At 37.8% G+C, this 24,268-nt stretch overlaps 1 protein-coding gene across 3 annotated transcripts in view; it reads left to right on the top strand.

The window, feature by feature from the left end:
* Window positions 1–23,019, top strand: part of Wrn (WRN RecQ like helicase) — a 113,040-nt gene extending 90,021 nt beyond the window's left edge. For all 3 annotated transcript variants that reach the window (XM_028877195.2, XM_028877196.2, XM_028877194.2), the window contains 7 exons: window positions 4,421–4,496; window positions 4,664–4,776; window positions 6,637–6,751; window positions 7,796–7,927; window positions 10,738–10,900; window positions 17,976–18,178; window positions 20,937–23,019. In XM_028877195.2, coding sequence (XP_028733028.1) covers window positions 4,421–4,496; window positions 4,664–4,776; window positions 6,637–6,751; window positions 7,796–7,927; window positions 10,738–10,900; window positions 17,976–18,178; window positions 20,937–21,056 — 922 coding nt within the window. In that variant the 3' untranslated portion in view covers window positions 21,057–23,019. The remainder of the gene's footprint in view (window positions 1–4,420; window positions 4,497–4,663; window positions 4,777–6,636; window positions 6,752–7,795; window positions 7,928–10,737; window positions 10,901–17,975; window positions 18,179–20,936) is intronic.
* The last annotated feature ends 1,249 nt before the right edge of the window (window positions 23,020–24,268 follow it).

Genomic DNA, 24,268 nt, shown 5'->3' with positions numbered 1-24,268 from the left:
GTGCAATTACTAATGTTTTATTTAAATATAACGTTTAAGGAGTATATTTGACAGTGTCCATCCAGTATCATGAAGCATTTCTACATTTAAATGTTAACTGTATTTTCACATGGCTGCTTTGTAATACAAGCACCATTTTAGGCTCCAGGGTTCAAAGGGAATATTACAGACATTGTTACCCAATGTTAATAATCCAGTGGGATATACAGGGAAAGGTACATAAAACTATAAAACTACAATCCATGGGACTTGAGAGATGGACCAGTGGTTTACAGCACTTACTCTTCTTGCAGAGGACCAGGGTTCAGTTTTCAGCACCCATATGGTGGCTGGCAAGTATTTATAACTCCAGTTCCAGGGAATCTGATGTCTTCTTCTAACTTCTTTGGGCACTAGACACACATATGCACATACATACATGCAGACAAAACATTCATACACATTATTAGTAAATAAACATAAAAAATTTTGTGATATTACTACACAACTCAGCAGTGGCCTAGAGACTACTTAGTAAGTAACGAGTAATAAACTAAAGCCTGGAGGAATAAGTGCAGGCCAGAATATCCTGTTCCTTCTAAGCACTCAGGTCAATCTGAAGGGAGCTGGGAGCTAAGACATGTCTTCAGTAAGCTGACAGTGACATGATCAGAGTTCGGACTTGGAGCATGGCCTGGCAGACTATTCCGTAAAGGGTCAGGCAGGAAGTGTTTTAGGCTTTGAGGGTCAAAACTTTCATTGTAGCTGCTCTGCCTTGCAGATGTAGTTGAAGCAGCCATTGATAATTTATAAGGCAATTAATGTGCCTGTATTCTTAGAAAACATGAATTATAAACATTGGAACTTAAATTTTGTGCATTTTATACAGGTTATAAAATATTCTTCTTTTGATCTTTATTCTTTGCCTTTAAGTCTAAGTAAAATAAGTGGATTTTATAGTGGCTCCAGGGTGATTACTCTCTTTTTGATCATTCCTGTGAAGAATGGATTGTAGAGAACCCAGAATTGTGGTAAAAGCAAAAACAGGGATGTTAACACCAGTGTTTTTACAAGAGGGGACGGTAGTAGAGAGGAGGAATGTGCAGTGGGCACAGCGAAAAGGAACAGTAGTCTTGTAAGACAGGAAATAGAGTTGCAGGACTCTTTGATTGAAAAGATAATGGGTTAAGGAAAAGGAGTTCTTGAAGGTGTTTTTTAGTACTGGATGAGAATGTCGTTCTTTTCAGTGGGCAGCTAAGAAGCACAGCTTGAAGGGATTGGATATTTAGGGGCTAAGGTTGAAAAACAAGAGCTTAGGGATATATTATTGAGTTCTGGCTACCTATGGACTAGTCCAGAAATTCGTTATAGAATACAGACTTAGTATACAAGAGTAAGCAGGATGCTAACATATCTGCAACTGTGTGTGTGTGTGTGTGTGTGTTTCTATGTTCCTGTGGGAGGAAAGTTCACATGTGTGCCTGCACATGTGGAAGCCAGAGGACAACTTTGGGTATCATTCCTCAGGAGACATCTACTTTGCTATGTGTACTACCCCAATTCTCATAGTGCCTTTACTTTTGCTACATACACACACACACACACACACACACACACACACACACACACACATCTCAATCTGCATATGAGAGAAAATGTGATACCACATTTATCACAATAAGTCTAGCTTATTTTGGTTACATAATCATCTCTAGTTTTAAACCATTGTCCTGTGAATGTTATAATTGCATTCTTTACAGCTGAATTAAACTGCATTGTATACATGTATCTCATTTTCTTTATCCATTCAATGTTGATAGGCATCTAGTTTGGTTCCATATCCTGGCTATTGTGACAAGTAAAGCAAATAGGAAGGATGGACAGGTGTCTTTGTGGTATGTTGACTTAGAGTTCTTTGGATCTATATCCCAAAGCTGCCATTCTATGGTAGTCCTAATGTCTGAGAAATTCATACTGATTTCCATAACGGCCACATTCATTTCTATCTCTCGAGCAGTGGAGAAGGCATCCTTTATTCCCACATCTTTGTCTGTGTTCGCTGTTTGTTTCCCTGGTGATGCCCATTCTGCTGGAGCGAGATGAGAGAGCAAAACAGTTTGTTTGTTGGTTTTTTCTCATGGCTGAGAGGGTTGAACATTTCTTTCTAAATATTTATTTGCCATTTGTATTTTAACCATTTGAGAAGTGTCAGTTCAGTTCATTGACTTACTTATTGAATGGTTTTAGATTTGGGGTATATTGAGAACTCTTTATGTATTTTAGATATTAAGTCACTGTTAAATATATAATTGGCTAAGATCCCCCACACACACACACACTTGGCAGGTTTCTCTACACATTGACGATTGCTTCCTTTGTTTTACTGAAGTTTTTTAATTTTATTCAACCTCATGTGATTTTGTCCTGCTCTGTGGAATCTTTGCCTATGTCTGTACCTCAAGGTGTTTTCCTATAACAATTTCAGAACTTTAGGTATTTTAAAATTTTGTACAGGCTCAGACTTACAGATCTATTTTCATTCTTTCTATATCTAAATCTTCATCTGTATATTTATCTATCTATATCTGGTTTTCCTAACGTCCTTTGCTGTTTTTTTTCCTCCACTGTGTATTTTTGAAGCCTTTATTAAAAATCAAGTAGCCATAGCTGTGGGTTTAATTCTACCACTGTATTTCCTTTGATTTGTGTGTCTGTTTTTGTGTTAATGCCATGTTTTATTTTATTTTATTTTTACTGTATCTGAGGTGTATAATTTGGGGAAAGTTATTGCAATGTTTCCAATTTGCCTTCTGCTTAGGATTGCTTTTGCTATTGGGAGTCGTTTATGCTTCTTGTCGAATTTTAGGATTGTTTTTTTCTCTTTCTATGAAGAACCTATTTTGAATTTCGGTAGATATTAGATTGAATCGCAGATGCTTCTGTAATTTAGTTATTGTCACCGTATCCTGCCAATCTGTGTGTACTGGAGGTATCGCCATTTGCTAATGTCTGCAACTTTTTCCTTCAAAGTTTGAAGTTGCGGAAGGCTTTCGCCTCCTTGGTAGGCTTATTCCTAGGTTTTGAAGCTGCTTGAGTGGGTCCCTCCTACCCGCAACTTCTTAATCAAGTTCTTTAGTTGAGGTATAGGGAAGCTACTGACTTGAGAGTGTTGGTTTTTCAACCCACTTCCTTGCTGAAAAAAATGTTCATGAGGTCGGAGAGTTTTCTGTTACATTAGGCTCTCTTAAGAATACCATCTGCAAGAAGGAATAATTTGGTTTTTTCTTTTCTACTTGTATCCCTTTGTTTCTTTTCTCTAACTGCTTGAGCATAGCCTTTCAGTACTACATTGACTAAGAATGAAGAAAGGTGGGAATCTCCTTGACCCTTCCAGACTAGTCCTGTCACCTGTCAGACATGGCCATAGTCTGGTACAATTGATAAGCCCATGTCTCTGGTGTTTCTGCAGCCATGACTCACGGCTTGGAGATGACAGTTGAGACCCGCTATTGAGCAGCAAAGACAGAAGCCCTAGCTGAGGGTGTTTACTCTCGAGGCTGCTTTGTGTTGGTAGTGGAGGCCGTAAGAGATGTGAGCAACCTTGACAGCATCAGTGTTTGTGTTGTCTTTCATCTGTCTTCTGCGGAAGAAAACCTTGGAGACTGGGGATGGAGGGTGAAGGAGAAAATATTCATAAGGAAAACAGACCTGGAGAAAGTTGTGAGAAGCTTGATTTCATAGGCACTTGTAACAAATATCCTTCGTTTCCCAATATCGGGGAAGTCCGGCCATTAGCAACTTGGTCTTTCTTGGCACCCATGTGGATCTCCTGTGCAATTACAATTTCATTTTTGCAGCTTTTTTTCTTTGTAATTAGCTTATCAGTGAGGAATGCTTCTTTTGAGCTATCTGGTTTGCCTCCTAGTCCATTTCCTTTCTGACAGTTTGGTACATTCTCTACAACTTTTGAAAAGTCCAAAACAAAATTGTATCTTTTGTCATATATTTTCTTCTTTGATTTTGAAAAAAATTTGAGTAACTCTGCTATTATTCCTACTATTCTTCTAATATTAGCTATATTCCTCTGCTATTATTGCCTACTAACAAGAGTCGGTGATTTCAGGAACAGACCATGCTCCTGTTGATTAGAGGAGCATTCTCTTCTCTGTGGATAAACAGTACATGGTTGAGAAGGAAGACTGGTAGATGCTCTCCTTAAGCCACTGTGAAGGACCTGAGAGGCACTTTTAACCATAGCTTTATAGTACATCATCTCATCCAAAATGTTTAAAGTCGAGGCGGTTGCAATTGAACCACAAATTGTCTTACTTATGTTGTAAAGAATAACTGTTAGCTTTGGAAAGATTCTTATTTGAAGTATGAAATAAAAAGTAAATGAGAGAAGAAGAAAAGTATATTTATTTTCTTTTAAATATTTTAGTGTCGGGATGCAGTCGCCAGGAACATCTTGCAGCTCCTCACAACCTGTCATTTCAGCCCAAGAGCTGGACACGAGGGTAAGGTGTTTGTAATGTGCTGATTAACTTAGGAGTGGGTGGCCAGCAGTCTAAAGATGGGCGTCAGCTCGTTTTCATCCTACGGGAGAAAGTAGGCCCTGGAGTTCTAAGAGTAAAGGCGACTTCTCTCTAACTGCGTTTTGAAAAGTGCTGTTGTTTCTTCCTAGACTGCGTTATATGCCAAGTTGGTGGAGGCAAGGCAGAAACATGCTAGTAAAATGGATGTGCCTCCGGCTATTCTAGCAACAAATAAGATTCTCCTGGATATGGCCAAAATGAGGTAAACTGTTCATGTTCCGATTCTCTCTGATATAATAGATTTCTAAAAGGTGTTGTTAGGTAATAGTTTGACCACGACTTCCGCCTGTGATCTGACTGTCACATCTCCCATGCTGCTGCCCTGATCTTTAGATGCCTTTAGTTCCATGTCTCCTTGTGAGTGAATCATATTTATAAAACCAAATCCATCGCCCACTCACCCTCTGTAGCCGGTTGCCATCTGAACCCCCTTCTTTCTGTAGTTCTAAGTTTTTAGTTATACTGGGTTGTTCCTCATGACATATTTAAAACCTCGTTTTTGTTTTCAGTCCTCTAAGTCTCTCTTTCTTCCTCTTATTTAACAATTTTCAGCTCTTTTCATTTAAACACTCTTGTGTCTATCAATCTGTGCCTTCCTTCATATAGTGTTACGTCAGACCTTTCCAGGCCTGTTCTATTGCAAAGGCCTCTTAACTGACCACTCCCTCACATCTGATATACTAATAACAAATTAATTATATGATCTTGACTTCTTGGACTTAGAGGTTAAGCCCTTCTATTTGTTGACTTAAACCTACTTTTTTTTTTTTTTTATTTCAGTACAGAATTTGGAATGGTTTCTGTGACCTGAATTGCTTCTGTTTCTAGGCAATGTCCCATTCACTTTCATGTATGTTGTTTCTGCCTTGAATTCCTTGACTCTCTCAATTCCTCTTAGGAAAGCCTTACGCTCTGACTTAGTTATCGTTTCCTCTATGGTGTGTTCCATTGTGTTTATCAGCCAGTTCCTCTCCCTTGAATTTATCAAGGGCTTTCAGGTGGCTGCTGAAGTGCTTCTGTGGTGAATACTGCTTTATTCGCTTTTCGGTATGATTAGTTATAAACATATGTCACACATTAGAACTTAAACTCTGTGACTAAAAGTATCAGTTTCCCACTTCCTTGTGACTTTGATATCAGCTAGCATGAAAAATGAGGGGCTCAGCTAGTTCTACATAGGTTAGAACTTATTTCCAAAGTTTTGTCTATTGGTTCCTTTAAAATTTGTTTCTGTCATTAAATTTCACTTAATAGGCACCACTTTAATGCAGGATGTTCTAATGATAATGCACAGTAACTTACACATTCACTATTGTTTAAAAAAATAAAGATTCTAAGATGACTCTTTACTCTGCAGGAAAGATACTTACAGTACATGAGTAACCATTAATTACATTGGTGAATTTTAGGAAGGAGACATTAAGCAGTCTTGGATATTGGACATAATGGAAAAAATTGAGCTCTATGATTCTGTGGGTATTGTTTAGGTTTAAAAGTAAAGCACAGAGGTTGTAGCATAATAAGGACATTTAGCAGGTAAACGTTCTAACTAGCAGCTTGGACTTAAAGCAGATCTGAAGTTCAAGAAACAAAGATCCAGATAAATGCATTGAGTTAAAGGCCTGGTGAGCCAGTTTGCTGTTATAGGGGACATTTCATAGGGAAGAAATATGAAGGAGACTTTCTTCTGAGTTTCTTAGCCTTTCTTACTGTCCCATTCAGAACCTCAGGGCTTTCATTTCTGTGAATAATATGGAAAACCTAGTGGAAGCCTGGGTGTTAGCTTATTTGTTTCTGGTCATGGCCTCTTCACCAGTTAATACTTTCACTGAGTTTTTGTGGTGTTAGAAGTGAAGTGGAGCCTTTATTTGTTAATTGTTTACATAGCAAACCTATAAGTAAAGGGGATTGTGTAATGTGACCGTCTGTAGAAAGCACTGGTTTTGAGTGTTAGAAATGTATACAGTTACTGAGTACAGTGTGAGGCTGAGCATCACTGTATTCTTGGAGTGATTCTGTCTTGGTGGTTTCTTCATAATTCTTCCTCTTTTGTAAACAACAGACCAACTACTGTTGAAAATGTGAAACAGATTGATGGTGTCTCTGAAGGCAAAGCTACCCTCTTGGCCCCTCTGTTGGAAGTCATCACACATTTCTGTCAAGTGAACAGTGTTCAGGTAAGACCCTCGGGCTATAGAAGCTCTTAGAGAAGAACACTTTTGACCACCTCAGAAGCAACACTTTCTCCTTCATTTGCATTTCTGCCTGGACACTTAGAAAATGGATTCAGATTGTTTTACAGTCAATGGTTATAATAAAATGTTCTTTCTTTTGGTGTGAGTGTGTGTGTGTGCGCATGCACTTGCGTGTGCGTGTGTGTGTGTGTGTGTGTGTGTGTGTGTGTGTGTGGTAGGATCCATCTGATGTGGGTGCGGGAAATAAAACTCAAATCCTTTAGAAGAGCAACACATGCTCTTATCTACCAAGTTGTCTATCTAGCCCTCTATCAAGTTGTTTTTTTGTTTTGTTTTGTTTTTTCCAGTTTTTCTGTGTAGTTTTGGTGCCTGTCCTGGATCTCACTCTGTAGACCAGTCTGGCCTCAAACTCACAGAGATCTGCCTGGCTCTGCCTCCCGAGTGCTGGTATTAATGGCGTGTACCACCACCGCCTAGCTCTATCTAAGATTTTACATGATGCTTAAAGGCCAGAGCTCTAGTTGGGATGTGTGCTATAGCTAATTGTTTAATATGTCAGCATAAATGCATATGTATGCATATACATGCATATATACATATATAGTTATATACATATCCAGATATAGTGAGGATATGTTTCTTTATGTTTCTATATGTGCCCATTATGTGATATACTGTGTAAACTTGTATATTGATTCTGTCCAGTGTTCACTTCCAGAGGATTAGGGGATTAACGTAGAGACATTAATTAGAACATTATATGGCTGCTTTTGGATTCTTTCTCATGAGCTAAAGAGAATATGAGAAAGTTTGTTGCATGCTCTCTAGTTTATTTATCCTTTTAAATCAGCATGTAAAAAATTCAGCTTCTTTTTGCATTCTTCATGAAAACTTGGTTATGTAGAGATTTTGTGTTATGTTTTCCTGTAATGCCTTACAGTCAAATGTTGATCATTATGTTGATGGTATTATTATGTCTGTCATTATGTTATTATTATTATTTGTGCTGCATTTAAAATTCTGTAGACAGACCTCTTTTCGAGTACAAAACCACAAGAGGAACAGAAGAAAAATCAGGAAGTGGAAAACGGGGAGTGCTCCCTCTCACAGTCTGTGGCTGTCACGTATTCTTTATTCCAGGAAAAGAAGATGTCCTTGGTAAGTGCTGCCTTCAGGGTGTTTACACTGGGGTTTGCTCGGCTTTTACTATGGAAATTGTGACTTGGGGTTCATTACTTCGTGTCATACAGTGAGTGCCATCTTTAATCTTCTGTCTCTGTCAGGTAACAGCAGCAAGTCTGGTGTGACCATGATTACTTAAAAGAGACTGAGTCACAGTTAGGGAGAACACAGCTGTAGCTCAGGGAAGGTGCAGCAGGAGCGTTTTATAACCAGTTTAAAACTATTAGGGTATAGTTTTTTGAGACAAGGTTTCTCTGTGTAGCTTATTGAAAACTCACAGAGAAAGTATTAAATTGCAGGGTATATATTTCTATAAATGTGGCCAAATAATACCAGATGTAGACACACCACACCATTAGCTATGAAATACGAGAAGCTTTGTAATCCAGAATATGTGTAGTTTTTAATCTTCTGCACTCTCAGTGTAGAGAACTTACCTACCATGCAGGAGCCCCTGGGCTCTATCTGGAGCACTGCCAGAGAAAGTAAATTCAATAAGTTATCAGAAACAAAGCACAAAGCTGTGAAAGCATGCTGTTACATGTGTATGATGTGTATACTGTGAAAGTATGCTCTTATGTGTTATATGTATTGTTTGTCTTAATGTGTATTTGGATATGTTGTGTCTCTTACATTGTATGATGTGTAAACTGTGAAAGCATGCTCTTACATGTGTATGATGTATATACTTTGAAAATGTGCTCTTACATGTGTATGATGTATATACTGTGAAAGTGTGCTCTTACATGTGTATGATGTGTATTCTGTGAAAGTGTGCTCTTACATGAGTATGATGTGTATACTGTGAAAGTATGCTCTTATGTGTGTATGATTTTTGTTGTTTTTTTTGTGGTATGTAAGTGTGTTTACGTGTGTATGATGTGGATACTGTGAAAGTGTGCTCTTACATGTGTATGATGTGGGTACTGTGAAAGTGTGCTCTTACATGTGTATGATGTGGGTACTGTGAAAGTGTGCTCTTACGTGTGTATGAGGTGTATACTGTTTTTGGAAGTTATTGAAAGATCTGAAAATAACTTTGTAAAAATTTGCTCTTTACTCTGTGTCTTCCAATACATATTGCTCCATTTTTTTTCCTCCAAAACTATGTTGGACACTCTTTTCAAAATCTTATAGCTGTGAAAATGGTCATAGTTAATATTTCTTCATTGTTCTAACGTAAGTCTTTGTGGCTCATGAATTTTTATTCTATGAGATGGGGAACAGATCACCAGAATAGGGCACTATGAGAACCCCTGCTCTACGTTCGTGGCCTCTCTGATACTAAACTGATTTGGAGCAGCTCATATGGGTCAGGGCCTGCCTTTCCTGCCCACTGTGCATCAGGGCACACTTTATCTTAGGGTCAGATGGAAAGAAGAATGTATAGTTCTTCACTTAAAATATCTAGATAGTCAGGTTCCTCACTTAAAATTAGAAAAGCCACTAGCCAAGAGACCAAGTGATTCCATTAGCTATTTTGTAAATAAAATACCTGGTTAGTAGGAATTTCAGTTGAATCTTGTGTAATTGTGCAGTCAGTAATGTGTACTTGTTGAATATACCTTATATGTATGATTTGACCATGTACATACATTAATGAGTATGGTTACCAAGAAAGTTTGGAATGGGCTCCAAATTTTGTGAATAAAGTATATTCTAATACTCAGTAACAATACATAAAATATATTACATTTTATGATTAATGATGCATTGAATGAAATATCTTTATTTATGTCTTATGGTATTATGCAGTAGTGTTTGATTTTGCAAAATGATTGTTGATTATCTGTACCTCCCTGGAGTCTTAAGAGGGTCTTGCTAGTTAACCACAAAATTAAATGCATCTGAGGACTAATTAGTGATGAGCAATAATACAGTTAGTTGGAGGTAATTTGATGCCTAGTATCAAATAACCCCGATATTATACACACATGGTACATACTTTTTAATGGAAAAGACTAGACATTTAATGAAAGCAATTCAACACCTACTTGTGAAGGATGAAATTAGTGCCCTAGATGGTGTGCTCTGTGAATGAATCAACATTCACACATACAGCCTGAATTCAGACTTTCTAAATATATTGAAAGAAATATCATGGATGTTAGCATAATTGAGTATCAATACTTTTTGTTTAAAAAAACACATTTTTACCTAATACATATTGTAAATGTATTTGGAGCCACGTCTGTTTAAAAAGTTTTATAGAAATCTTTTCCAAAGCTGGTCATCATTATCGTAAGGTCAGTAGTATAATAAAAGAGTGAGCAAGCATCCTTGTTAAACTGTAGCTACTGTTTTATGAATGGAGCCTATTTGAAACACTGCCGTCTTCTCAGGACCCTTCTAAAGAGTGCTTCTGGAGTCGTACATCATCACTGAGCATTTAGGAGCTGTCTTCTTTGAAATTTATGTAGCCAAAGCACCATGTCCACTTTCAAGAGCCTTATAGTACAGCTTCCTATATTTTCAAACAATTGTAACAGTTACCCGACTTACATAAAGTGGCTGATGGCTGACACCAAATAGCTTTTAAAGTGAATACAGAGGGAGAGGGGGTTGCATTTTTGGCTACAATTGAGTGATTTTGTTTTAATCAGTATACAGAGTGGAATCTGTGGAGGTCTGTTATAGTCGTTTTGAAGAAATATTTAAAACGAACATTGTTATCCATTGCTTATTTCTCAGTGACCATGTGCTGCCTGAAGATGCCAGCTACTTTCTCCCTGTGAGATGCAGTAGGAAGGTTTTCACTCACTGGCTCTTTGGCTCTTCCCCTGCAGCACGGCATCGCTGAAAATAGACTCCTGCCTCTCACGGCGGTTGGCATGCACTTAGCCCAGGCGGTGAAAGCTGGCTACCCCCTGGATATGGAGCGAGCTGGCCTGACCCCAGAGGTTCAGAAGATTATTGCTGATGTTATCCGAAACCCTCCCGTCAACTCAGGTGATGAGCGCAGCCCTTCTCTGCAGCCTAATGAAGTAAACAAGTGCTTCACTCAGTTCCCTGTTAATAGCACTGACCCTTCTGCTTGGGTGAAACTTGCCTTGGCTGACTTTTTGATTTAAGGAAAGAAATTCTTCCTTCCTCAACAGAAAGTATACTGAAAAAATTCTCTCTTTTCAGATGATAAGCTTCCCACTCATGTCCAAATCAGGCACATTTAAAACTCCATCTTTCTCCATAGTCCTTCCCAGCAGCCGACTGCTCCTCCTTTTCTCCTAAACGTCTCTGGGTCTCTGCCGCTGGTTTCTCTCTCTAACAGCAGTCAGTGGCATCGGTCACTGACATGGCAGCCTCATAGCTCCAGTAGAAGAGCTTCTTCTCCAGGCTTGATAGACGGCTAGCTCGCCAGTTAAAAGTACCCAGCTGTTCTTCAGAAGACAGAGGTTCAGTTCCCAGCATCCACATGGTGACCCACAGCCACCTGTAACTCCAGTTCCAGGAGCTCTGACACCTTCTTCTGAGCTTCTGTGGGGACCAGGCACAAATATGGCATAACTGTACATGCAGGCAAAACATCCATACCACCACCCCAAAAAATCATTTGTTCTCATCCCACTGAGGAACCTCAGCTGTGACACAGAGCTGAGCCCCCTGCTTGCCTCGCGGAGATGTTTAAGAAGTGATGTACTTTACAGAAGTAAAGTAGAGGCATATTAGAGAATTTTCCTCTTAAATACACAAGTATACAGTCAGAGCGTTAAAATGGTACATCTGACTTTTAAAAATTCTTTCTGTTAGACTAGAGTAATGATCATCTTAAAAACAAAAAAACTGAGTGAATTCTTACTTTTTATTACCTGAAATTCTTTCCCATGTGGAAACAACTAGAGTTGTGTCCCCAACCCCAAGAATTTGTAAAGTGATAAAGCAACAGAATTACCTAGTGAGAATCTTTCTCAAATACAGTCTGGCTATTATTTGATTTTCTGTGCAGACCTGGGTATAGAGAAAGCATGTCTAGACATGCCAATCTGAGGCTTAGAGTGGTGCTTATGCATCTATAATTCCAAGTTAATGAATTGATAGTTTTGGAACTTGGTCAAAGTAGATCTGCTAAGGTTAACTTTAAATTCCTAAATTTTAAGACCCATAAGATTTTAGACTTTGTGATAAAATATCCAGAGTAACTCAATTGTGAGTCATCTTACGAGAAAACTATGAGTCTTCCTGACATCTGACCAGTCTGTTAGACATGAAGGCGGAGTGAGGAGAATAGCATTTACAATGCAGGTTTAGATTAAAGTTGTATCAGTCTTTATCCATTGTTTCAGGGAAAGCTAAAGACTGGAATTTTGGCTAGAAATACATTGTCTCTTAAGACTCAGACACATTTTGATAACATGGTTGGGCAATGTTATGCAGCATTGCTTCCTTTTTTTAAAAAAAATATTGACAATCCTGTTTGCTGCTGATTGGCTGCCTTCCTGAAACCGTGGACTGACAGATGGAGTTAGTCTAGACAGGTAGATGCAAAGGCTTTGGCAGAAGACACACCAGTGAGTCAGTCTTATCTCTGACAATTAATGCTTTAGGACCATTAGCACATGACCCAAACCTTTCCAGGTCTCAGGTTTTTCATGTATGAGACAGAAAGGAATACTGTTTTTATCTTTTTACAGAATTATGAGAAGGACACTGGATACCAGCCTTGGTACATCGTACATAGTAAATAGTGGCATTAGTGAAGGATGGTGATGAAATAAATGATAATCTCTAAGAGCATTTTAAAAATACCCTTCAAAGCTCATTACTTTTATATTCTATCCTTTTTGATAGTTAATTAAACATCTATGAGGTTGGAGCTGGAGAGATGGCTCAGTAGATAAGAGCACTTGCTGCTTCTACAGAGAACCCAGGTTGGGTCCCCAGCATCCACATGGTGACTGTCAAATGTTTGTAACTCCAGTTCCAGAGGATATGGTGCCCTGCTCTGGTCTATGCAGACACCATGGACACACATACAGTGCACATACATACATGCAGGCAAAGCAGTCATATACATAAAATACAAATAAATCTTGAAAAAAAGAATATATGAAGTTAATAAGTACGTGTATACGAAGGAAGATTTCAAAAACCACACAATCAGTCCTCAGTATTGATTTCATGTCTCCACAGGGATATAAAAGTCTGTGGATGTCCAAGAGTCTTCTATAAAATGTAACACTCAAATGCATGTAACACATATCCTGTACTTTAAATCACATTATATCACATATAATATGTAGCTAGTACAACATTAAATGCTATGTCAGTTATTACAATATATTGTTTGAGAAATAGTAAGGAGAATGTGTGTACATGTTCAGTACATGTTTTTTGTTTGTTTTGAGACAAGGTCTTCCTGTGTAGTCTAGGCTGCCCTTGAATTCATCTTCCTCCTAAGTCTGAGTGCTGGGACTAGACATATACCACCATACCCCGTCCATGGTTGATGAAACCAGGGTGTGAGACCTGTGGCTTTGATGAAGAGCCAATGGATAACAATGGTAAATTGTATTTTATAGAAGCGTGTGACTTTGAGAATTCTCCAAGCTATGGTGGTCTTTTGCGTGTTTATATACTAAATAGTTGAGCAATATTCTTGAATAACAGCAACAAAAAAAGGACTTCTAACTCAACTCATTACCACGTATCTATAGAAACTGTCTGACTTGGCTATGGTAAGAGTTGAGTTGCTGTTAATTTAGTTTCTAAGTTGTGTGATTATAAAGTTATGGAACTTTTGACCAAGAAACAAAAGTAGAAACCCTTTTCTCTTTCGCATCCCCAATCTGTTTTGCATAGTGATGGGGGCCTAGGGAGCTGCAAAAATAATTTTAACATCACATATAAGATTGATGATTTACCAAGTTTTAATTTTTACTAATGCCATTTTAAGTCATACTGCCAAATAACTTAAAATTAACTTAAAAGCTATCAAAATAAAATGTAAATTATAATTTTTGTTAAGATTCAGGTTTATTAAGTCTCTTGTTTGACTAAAATAAATTAATTTTATCCCCTTTAATGTTTTCTAGTGCCTTTAAATACTGTCTACCATATGAGCTTAGTAATTTCAATTTCTGATGTTAGAAGATTAATTTTTAAATCATTTTTTTATCTTTTAGAATTTCATACACAAATACTGTTTTTGCATCATTTCTACTCTTCTCTCTCTCCTATCCAGTTCATTGCTGTTTCCTCCATCCCATTTCAAATTCATGATCTCTTCTTTAATTATTGTTATCACACATGTGTGCATGTGCACATACATGCACACGCACACCCCACAGACACAGAATCTACTGAGTCCATTTAGTGTTCTCAGTGTACATATGTGTAGACAAGGCCAACTTAGTAACTTTTTAAACTATTTCAGTATTTTAATGAACAAGTTTGTTTGAATTTAAATTTTATACAATTCCAAATTGAATTTTTTCTGTGTTTTTATAATATAATAGTAACTCAAAAATAGAGTAATTGTGAATTGAAATCTTATTTTTGTACACTCTTGTTTCCCATCTAGATTTTCATTCTGTCACTTTGTGTTTTTATGATTTTGTAAGTTTTTTATTAGTTTGTCTATGTTTATATAATTTCAAACTTCTTTTGTTACCTTGAGTATCTTAACTATGCTTATAAGATGAACTATGAACCAATAGCTGAGGAGCTCCCATGGAACTGGACCAGGCCCTCAGGATAAGTGAGACAGTTGATGAACTTGAACTGTTTTAGGAGGTCCCCAGGGGGTGGGACCAGGACTTGTCCTTGGTGCATGAGCTGGCTTTTTTGAACCTAGGGCCTATCCTGAGACACTTTACTCAGCCTTGGTGCAGGGAGGAGGGGACTGGACCTGCCTCAACTGAATCTACTGGGCTGGGCTGACTCCCCAGGGGAGACCTTGCCTTGGAGGAGGTGGAAATGGGGGGTGGGTTGGGGGGAAAGGGTGGGAGATGGGAGGATGGAGGATGGGGGAATCCGTGGCTGATACGTAAAGTTAAATTAATTATAAAATAAAAATATTTATATAAAAAAAGATAAGTAAACTATTTAATGAGGTACCTAGATAATACTCGGAATAATCTCTCCCATTTCTTATGTGCATGGAATTGGAAAATTAAGGGTAGCTTCCACAAAGGGGTGACATGACCTCGTTAAAACACTAAATGGGTATAACCAGTGCGACCATTCAAGTTCTGGGATATGCAGGAGGGTGGCGTGGCAGGAGGTAGAGTTAATACAGGTGACCAAGCTGTCATGCAGGATGACTTCAAGATAGTCATAGCTTAAAGATAGAACACGCTTGCAGAAGTGTGTAAACTACCAATGACACCTACAGTCATACAAACTCTATATATACCATCACTATCAGTAGTTAGGCTAGAGGTAAATGTTTGTGTGCTATAGCTTTTTTAACATGTTTTTAATTTTAGAAGTAAATTTTATTCAAAAATGAAGTAAGATTCTTTTCAAATAACCTTAGTATAACATTATTTATAGTTCAGTATTTTGATTATTTTCTAAAAGTTAGTTTTAATACTATACTTATACCATAAAATTAAGGATGTGTATTTTCATTATCTAATTTAATAACTCATAGAAGAAAATGCATATAATACAGTATAGTTAGTTATATTAATTGATTGAAAAATGGGAAAATTCAGTGACTTCTCTGGAACAGCACTACCCAATAAAAATATAATGTTAACCCCAAGAACAACTTAATTTTCTAATGTCTACATTAAAAACTAAATAGATATGATTAATTTTAATAAGAGTTTAATCTGTTCTGTATACTAAATATGATTTCAATGTTGAATTAATCTAAAGTTCTTAGCAAGCTATTTTACATTTTTTTTTCTCTAGTAAGCCTTTTCAGTTAGGCATTTTATGTTTATAACATGTCTTCTGATGCTAAAGTTTAATTAGAAATACTTTAGCCAGTGTGCTGGTGCATGGGTTAATCCCAGAGCTTGGGAAATGGAGCCAAGAGCATTAGTAACTCAAGATCTTTATTATCTACACAGTGAGTCCACAGCCAACTTGGGCTAGATGAGAAAAGAGCAACATCAAAAAAATACTGATTTGTATTTAGCTTTCAGAAACTTTGAAGTTGAACAAAGTGAACTGGTATAGTATTGGTTTTTAAATTTAATAATTCATTTGAGTTAATTCCAGATGTTCAGTAGCATGCACTTGGTTAATGGCTATAGTATTAGATAGAGCACAATTTAGAGGTGACTTACCAGTTTACATCAAACTGCAATGTATGTAACCTGGGAACTAGCAACCCCACTCTGAGCAATCCAGAGATACGGAAAAATGCATGTACTAAAATGTTCATCGGAGCACAACTGTAAAGAAAAATTGAAGACAATGGGAGCTCACAGTCAAGCCTGCTGTATGCACAGAGCGGAGTACTGCTCAGTGCTGGTGGGACTTATGTGATAATCAGAATGTTGCATCGACCCCAGAACAAATACCATTTTCATTGGGTTCACAGGATAATCTCATTAATGATTTTAGTACGTATTTAATGCATAGTCCTTTCTCAGATGATGCTTAGCACCCGTCTTACATTTTAAGCCTGGAATGTATGTAGGTAGCCAAATGCACTACTTTTTTGTTAGTTATTTTTATCTGTGCCTTTTTAAAAAAAAAAAAATCTGTTTTGCATGAGTCCTTGAGTAGCAAGCCACAGTCTTTGGGAGAAAAGAAGAACTAAACCTGGAAATATCAACATTTTAAATTCATGTTTTCAAGGTGTCATTCAAAAATTTCTTGGCTTCTGATCACTGAGTTGAATTGAGTGGCAGGAATGCTTGATGTGTTTTATAAACTAAGTGGAGATGAATAAGTAGGTTCTGGGTTGCTTCGTTTTCTTGTGCTTGACCTTGAAGGTGAGTATGACATGGAAAGGAGAGGATGTGCTCCAATGACAGGTAGTAGTTTATCTGTAGGAGATGCTCCACGGTGTGTAAATGGGACTGACTGATACAGCACCAGTTAATTGTGTTGCCACCACACGTGCGAGCTCCTTCATTCTGAAAGCAAAATCCTGTGACAGAGTTCTGTCCTATGTATACAATGGGGTTGACTTTGAGCACTGCATGCCTCCAATTTTTAATTAAAACAATATCATGGTGAACATAGTCTCCTAGGAAATTCACCTATGATAACCATTTTATGTAACTGATGTGGTTTGTTATGCTATATATTATTGATGTAATTATCTTAGAATATTATTCACAATTATCAATTAGTTATAGTTTAAGAGTAATTTTTTTTGTTTTTTTTTTTTTTGAGACAAGGTTTTCTGTGTAACAGCCTTGGTTGTCCTGGAACTTACTTTGTAGACCAGGTTGGCCTTGAACTCACAGAGATTTGTCTGCCTCTGCCTCCTGAGTGCTGGAATTCTTGTGCCACCATGCCTAGCAAGAGTAATTTTTAAAAGAACAAATTTTGTGTGTGTGTGTGTGTGTGTGTGTGTGTGTGTGTGTGTGTAAGTTCATGCATACACGAGCACAGGTCTCTGCAGAGGCCAGAAGAGGGCATAAGATTCCCTGCAGCCAGAATTATAATTACAGGTGGTTTAAGTACTTGATGTGAGTGCTGGGAACTAAACTTGGATCCTCTGTAAGAGCAATGTGCGCTCTTAACTGTTGAGCTATCTCTCCAGCCCTGAGAATAAATTTTTAAGAGAAATTAATTTGTAACCAGTATTTGGAAATTGAAGCACAGTTTCCTTTAGCAAAGGGTCTATGCATGGTTGTTGTTATTCTCAAAAGACAGCTTAAAGAATGACTATGTAGCATCCTTAATATTGACCTGTCCTAGAGCTAAGGGCTTGGGCAGAGTCCTTGAGGGGAAACCATGATGTGACTCCATTTCCCTTAACGATGTTACCATTCGAAAGACAAAAACTTTCTTGGGCAGTTTTCTTCCTTGCACATGCTGTTTCATCATGCTCACCTCATAGGTGTCTAAATGTTCTCCTTAACTCGTGTTGGTCTGTCTTTCTTATCTTTCGCAGATATGTATAAAGTTAAACTCATTAGAATGTTAGTTCCTGAAAACATCAACACGTACCTTATCCACATGGTCATTGAGACCCTTGAGAGTGGTGACGGCGGAAGCCAGCCTTCCTGCGACCCCAACAGAAAGAGATGCTTGCCCAGCTCTGAAGAGAGCGGTGTGAGCTTTAAGAAAAGCAAGGACGTAGCCACTGATAGCAAGGTATTAATTACATGTACAGTGTTTACAAAGTTTCTCTTTGTATGCTCAGTGATCTGTTGTAATATATAAGTCTGTACGTGCTGTTCCCTTTGCTGTACAAAATATTTAAGAAAAGCTGTTTTTAAAAAGGCAATAGAGGAAATATAATTTATTGTGTAGAATCTCAGCTTAAATTTTACCTGTATTGGCTTTGTGATCTAGAAAAATACACCTCATTCTAGAGATGTAGTTAATGGAGTTAGCTTTGTGTATCATGACAATGTATATGGTTTATAGAAGTGAAGACAAATTTGATTATAAATGCTTCCCACTAATTGATTCTCATGCTCTAGTATGAAGATTGTATTCTACAGGTGGATAGTTATGGTTATGCGCATAGCATAGGGAGTCTTTTGTATAGTTAGAAAAAAATATGCGTTCAGTGTTATTTTAGATGATATTAAAATGCTTTAAAAATGACATTTTGCTAGCCAAGTGGTGGTGGCGCATGCCTTTAATCCCAGCACTCAGGAGGCAGAGGCAGGTGGATCTCTATGAGTTTGAGGCCAACCTGGTTTATAGAGCAAGTTCTAGGACAGCCAGGGCTACACAGAAACCATGTCTTGAAAAAAAAAAAAAAAAAAAAAGGTTTGACCTTTAATACCTCCAGGGTCTACATGACGTGCTTATAGTTATTGCTGAGCTTTTAATAACTCATTGAAAATATTCTAGCTCTCCCACAGCAGGCTTGGTGTGGTAGCTTGTAGCTGTTAACACTTGTGTTAGAAGTGACGTTCTACATTTTAGCACTACAGTAATCTCTGTAGGGTTTCCAGCACTGGACTCTTATTCTTCTCAATAGTGTAAAAGTAAAGAGAACTGATTTTTTAAAAAATTAAATTGGTCTTTTAAAATTCTTTACTTTTAGCTTTACTAGTTAGCTTTGTGTATTATCTTGTTTTCTTAAATATAAAATGTTAATATTTGAATATTCAATATGAAATTTCAATATACAATTCCTTTTCCTAATTACCTTTGGCTTTTTTCCTTACCTGTGAATATTTTGAAACCTTTTAAAGGCAGAAAACACAATAAAATATAGAAAGTAATTGATAAAGCATATAAAATCATCATTCTTGAAATGGTGTAAATTATACCTTAGGCACATTTGACTTAAATTAAGCTACCTTATTATAAAAGCCTTTAAATGTGTCCAGTAAGTAAATTAACTTGGCTAAGTTCTTAGGAGTATTCTTTTTGTTTTTTTTGTTTTTGTTTTTTCGAGTATTCTTTTTGTTTTTTTTTTTGTTTTTTCGAGACAGGGTTTCTCTGTGTAGCTTTGGAGTCTGTCCTAGATCTCACTCTGTAGACCAGGCTGGCCTCGAACTCACAGAGATCCACCTGGCTCTGCTTCCTGAGTGCTGGTATTAAAGGCGTACGCCACCACTGCCTGGCTCTAAGGATTATTCTTTTTAGCATGAGTTCTGAGCTTTATTCTCAGACTCTAGTGACTCAGCATCATACTCGTTTTTGTACCGTTGTAGGTTTGTAGAGCACTTACCTACTTCAGATAGTCATTTTTGTTTTTGTTTTTTTTCATGTGCAGATGGTATAGCACAAAACATTCCTTTTGTGTTATTAAATTCTTCTTCAGGGATTTTTGACCAGGTTCTAAGGAATTTGATAGATGAGTCCTAAAATCACATGCAAAGTGTTATGCATGTGTATAACTTGTTCTTTTTCTGAGAAAGGGATCTATGGTCGTCAGGAAATTCTCAAAGCAGTCTACAAAGCAAAGATTGTTTTTTTTTTTTTCTTTTTTTCATTTATCCAGTGAGTGTTTTTGAGTGCTTGTTGCTTCCTGGCCACTCTGCAAGGAGCCATGACTGAGCCAGTCTACTGGCCTTCTGCTACCACGGGTGTCAGAACCTGTTTTCTCTTTCATGTGCTCAATAAACTCTTTCTGTGTGTACATGTATATACTTGTATATATGCCTTTCTAGGGCATCACATTCATTATCTTTTAAAGTTTTTTTTTTTAATTGTTTTCTTTAAAAGCTCTTAGACTTGGGGCCTTGTGCATCAACCCAAAATAAACGTGTCATACTATGTAGATCAGAAATAATGTCCAATTTTTTACTTAGCAAATTAGTGCCTGAACTTGAGTATCTTGAAAGACAATAGTGAAGCCAGTGAGATGTTCAGTGGATAAAAGCTTTTGCCTATGCAAGGCTGATGGTTGCGTTTGATTCCTAGAACCCATGTGAAAATGGCAGATCCAGTGGCGTGCATTTGTAATCCCAGCATTCCTATGGTGATAGGGAGGTAGAGGCAGGAAAAATGCCTAGAAGTTTGTAGGCTAGCTAGCGTGGAGTAGACGGCACAGCAACATGCTAGAAAGAAAAGAAAGGACCCTTGAAAGATGCCTCTGACTTCCACATGGGCATTGTACTATATGTAGCACACATGCGCGTGTGTGTGTATACACACACACACACACACACACACACACACACACACACACACACATTCTAATAATAATAACAAATCATCTTTAAAGTGGATGGTAATGGAATTTTAAGTAACTGCTGAAGGAAACGATATAATTTTTTTCTCTTTTATTTATTTATTAGATTTTTCACCCCCACAAGAATTCTATAGCTATTTCTATTTCATTTTGTTTGGTTGAGGAGAATTATTCAGGCTGTCTGAGTTACTTTTACAGCTCTTATGCCTTTTCCGTTATATGAATATTTCTTTGTCTTTCTGTTTTCTATAGACGTCATCTGAAGTGTCAAAGAGAAAATTACCTGAGTGGTTTACCAAAGGAAGTGTGCCCTCGGCTGAGATGGGCAGCTCATCAGTGGCCAAGACAAAAAAGAAAGGTCTTTTTGGTTAGGATGACTTATGTGTCCTACTGTCTTCATTCCTGTAAAGAATGAAAAGAAATATTTTAACTTGGAAATTTCTTGAGGTCCAAAGTAAAATGCACTTAAGCATTGAGCAGCTGGCGTCCTTCATTGCCCATTCACAGTTGAGATAAGGCATCTGAATCATCTAAGACTCCGAGTACAACCTGGAGTGCGAAGTTGGGTTTCCCTTCAGAGCCCTTGCCTCTCTGTCTTGTGTCTCAGTCACTCTACTTTCCACAGTAATGGACGTGGGAAGTGTAGATGTTTCTTTGATGTGGAGAACGGGTAGAGGTTGTGTACTGATTGATATGAAGCAGTCTTAACTTGCCGGGACGGTGTCCTGTGAATGAAGACAGCAGGCCCGTGTTACGGATGGTCCTTACTTTCTTAATGCAGATGCTCTATGTGCACTGCCAGACAGTGACCACTGGCTTCCATGTAGATGGGGGAAGTGCTGAAAGGATTCTAGTCATAAAAGCAACTAAATGCTGTGCATTTTCTACAGAATGTCTATGAGTTCTCAAGTAAAGCAATGTCCTCCATACTGAATATTAAACATGTTTCATTTTCATTTCTTTATTTACTATGAGTGCCTTCAATGTTTGAAGAGGCCAAAATTTAGTATGTCTTATGTTTCACAAACAACTTAAAAATTTAAAACTCAACTCTGTTCTGGGTAAACTTTTGCTATTTAACTTTAAGCAATTCACCATATAGCTTTTGAATCTATTTTTAGCCTTTGAATAACTTCTTTTGTAAATAGAAATGAACTGTTATTAAAAAAGAAGAAATACATGCTTGAATTCAGAGTAGTTGAAAAAAAGTTCCATTAGGAGATAATCAAAAGCTGCTTTTTGTAACCTGCTAAAGTTTTATATATTCATTTTCTTAATTTGTTATAATCGTAATATGTGAATGAACCTTATTATAAAACTCTCAAACTATACTTAAAACATAAAAATGCCCATGTTCTCATTCTCTGCTTCCTACTACAGAAGGTAGCTCCCATTGACCATGTCATGGACATTCTCTAGTTACTTCTACTTTCTGTGCCTTAACATGTATTTCTCCAACACGAGTTGCTTGCCCTATGGCCTTGAACTTCATGCTGGGTGCAGTGGCCATCTGCAGGAAAACCCCTGCTTAAATATTTGAACTATGAGTTGAATTGGATTTTTTTTTTAAATTGAATTGAAAAGCAAAAACTTGCTGGCAAAAATTATACGTGGTTCTTTAGACCTGGTTATTTAGCAGACATTTTCTCAAGACCGAATGAAGTTAGCCTGTTGCTTTAAAGAAAATTACTTACCAGTATTTATTCTCAGTAATAAAACTGAAATTTATACTAGAACTTACAATCTTGGTGAACTTGTATCCTTCGCTGGAAACCTGGGCAGCTTTTCTTGACCTGAAAATTTTTCTAATGAGATGGATAAAATAAACACATGATTTTTTGATACTATTTAAAGCTTTTTCTATATCTAGAACATCTAAGTAACCCAATGGAGGTGGAAAAAGTCTCAGTGTAACCAAGAACGAAAAGCTAATGTCTGTAGTTTCCTATTACACACCACAAATAATCTTTAAGAAACACCTATGGTTTTGGTATAGCTACTGTTATTTGAAAAGCTATTAAAATAGCCTGTCTTTTTCAACTACATATTTGTATGAATTTGGGTTTTCCTGCTATACCTCAGGCCAAGTAGCATGTCCAAATAGACTGACTGCGGAAGACTGGGACACTGGGACCTCAACTTCTCCTCCAAAACTCACTTACACAATGAGAACATTTACAGAAATGAAACAGCCATCCTTGACAAGTTTTTATGAAAATGTGTTATTAAAAGGAACAGTATTTATGTTAAAGTGTAACTGGTTTACTATGGCTATTTTTTTTTTTTTACTATAGCTATTTTTAAACGAATCAATAAATCTTTGGAAAACATCTCAGATATGAGTGTATATCTGTGTAGCTGCACATATACTGAGTAACTACAGAAACCAGGAAAGTAAAAAGTGACCATGAGGGCGTTGAAGAAGGAGCCTGGGAGTGGGGGTTAGGGGGGAGAATACCACAGGTGCTGTGAAGGGAAATGGGAAGAACAAGGCAGGGACTTTAACTGCAGTGGGTTGGAGAACAATACAGAGGGAGAGGGAGGGGAAACTAATACTAACCATGTTTGAAAAGCCATAGGGAAGCATTACTTTATGATTTATTTAAAAATACATATCTATGTATAATTGGGCTTGGTTTGGTTTCTTCAGACAAGGTCTCAATGTAGCCTTGTTTGGCTCAGAGCTCACAATGTAGAACAGGCTGGCCTGGCTGTGTGGTGTGTGTGTGTGTGTGTGTGGTTTAAATAAAGTTATACTACCTTGGGTGGTAATGCTCCTTTAAGGAACAATAGACTAAATCCTACATGCTAAGTATGAAAAACCTCCCTTCCCATTGTTGGTCAGGGAAGTCCAAGAGTCTCCCCAGACAATCTAGGCTCCTGCCTGCAGCCTTGGTTGCCTCCGGGAACTTGAAGGTTAAGAGATTGTCGCTGAAGACACCACACCCTCCGGACACAGGGTTTGGAGAAACTCCACTGGAACTGACATGGAAGCCCCTCCCTGAGGACTGGCTCTCCTAGTGCTGGAAGATGCTATGCAGACTGTGAAGAAAGAAAAGCAATCAGTAGTCCTCTCCACCTGTAAAGCCTGTGTGAACCACGACTGTGATCAGTGTGGCAAGATAGCTCCAAGGTACAGTAGTGACACTCGGGGGTAACCAACAGCTGTCTGATTGGGCTTACAGCCCACTGAGTTGGAGGGAATTCATATCTAGTACTGTGAACCTAGACAACTACCCATGGCTGATGAGTTCATGAACCCTAGAGGAGAACCTACTACCGCTGCTTTCCTAAGCCAGTAAAACTTCTAACTTCATTCTAACCACTTATCCTTTCAGTCAAAGAAGTAATCTCTCACCCCTCATCAACGAAGTGTCTTTTTGCAGCACAGACCATTATAGAAATCCCCAACTGGTCAGAAGGTAGAGAACTGACCTTGGGTTGCCCAACCCCAATCAAACATCTACAACACAATCCCTTCATGTGAGGGTCAAGGAACATAGTGGAAGAGAGGATAGGAAGATTGTGGAAGCCAGAGAATCAGGACTTCTGCTGTGGGATAATGACTTGTATATATGACATGA

Source organism: Peromyscus leucopus, chromosome 17 (genome assembly GCF_004664715.2).
Source record: "Peromyscus leucopus breed LL Stock chromosome 17, UCI_PerLeu_2.1, whole genome shotgun sequence".
In the NCBI taxonomy this organism is placed as follows: Eukaryota; Metazoa; Chordata; class Mammalia; order Rodentia; family Cricetidae; genus Peromyscus; species Peromyscus leucopus.
Note: the sequence above shows the minus strand (reverse complement) of the source record. Positions and strands in the feature narration are given on the sequence as shown.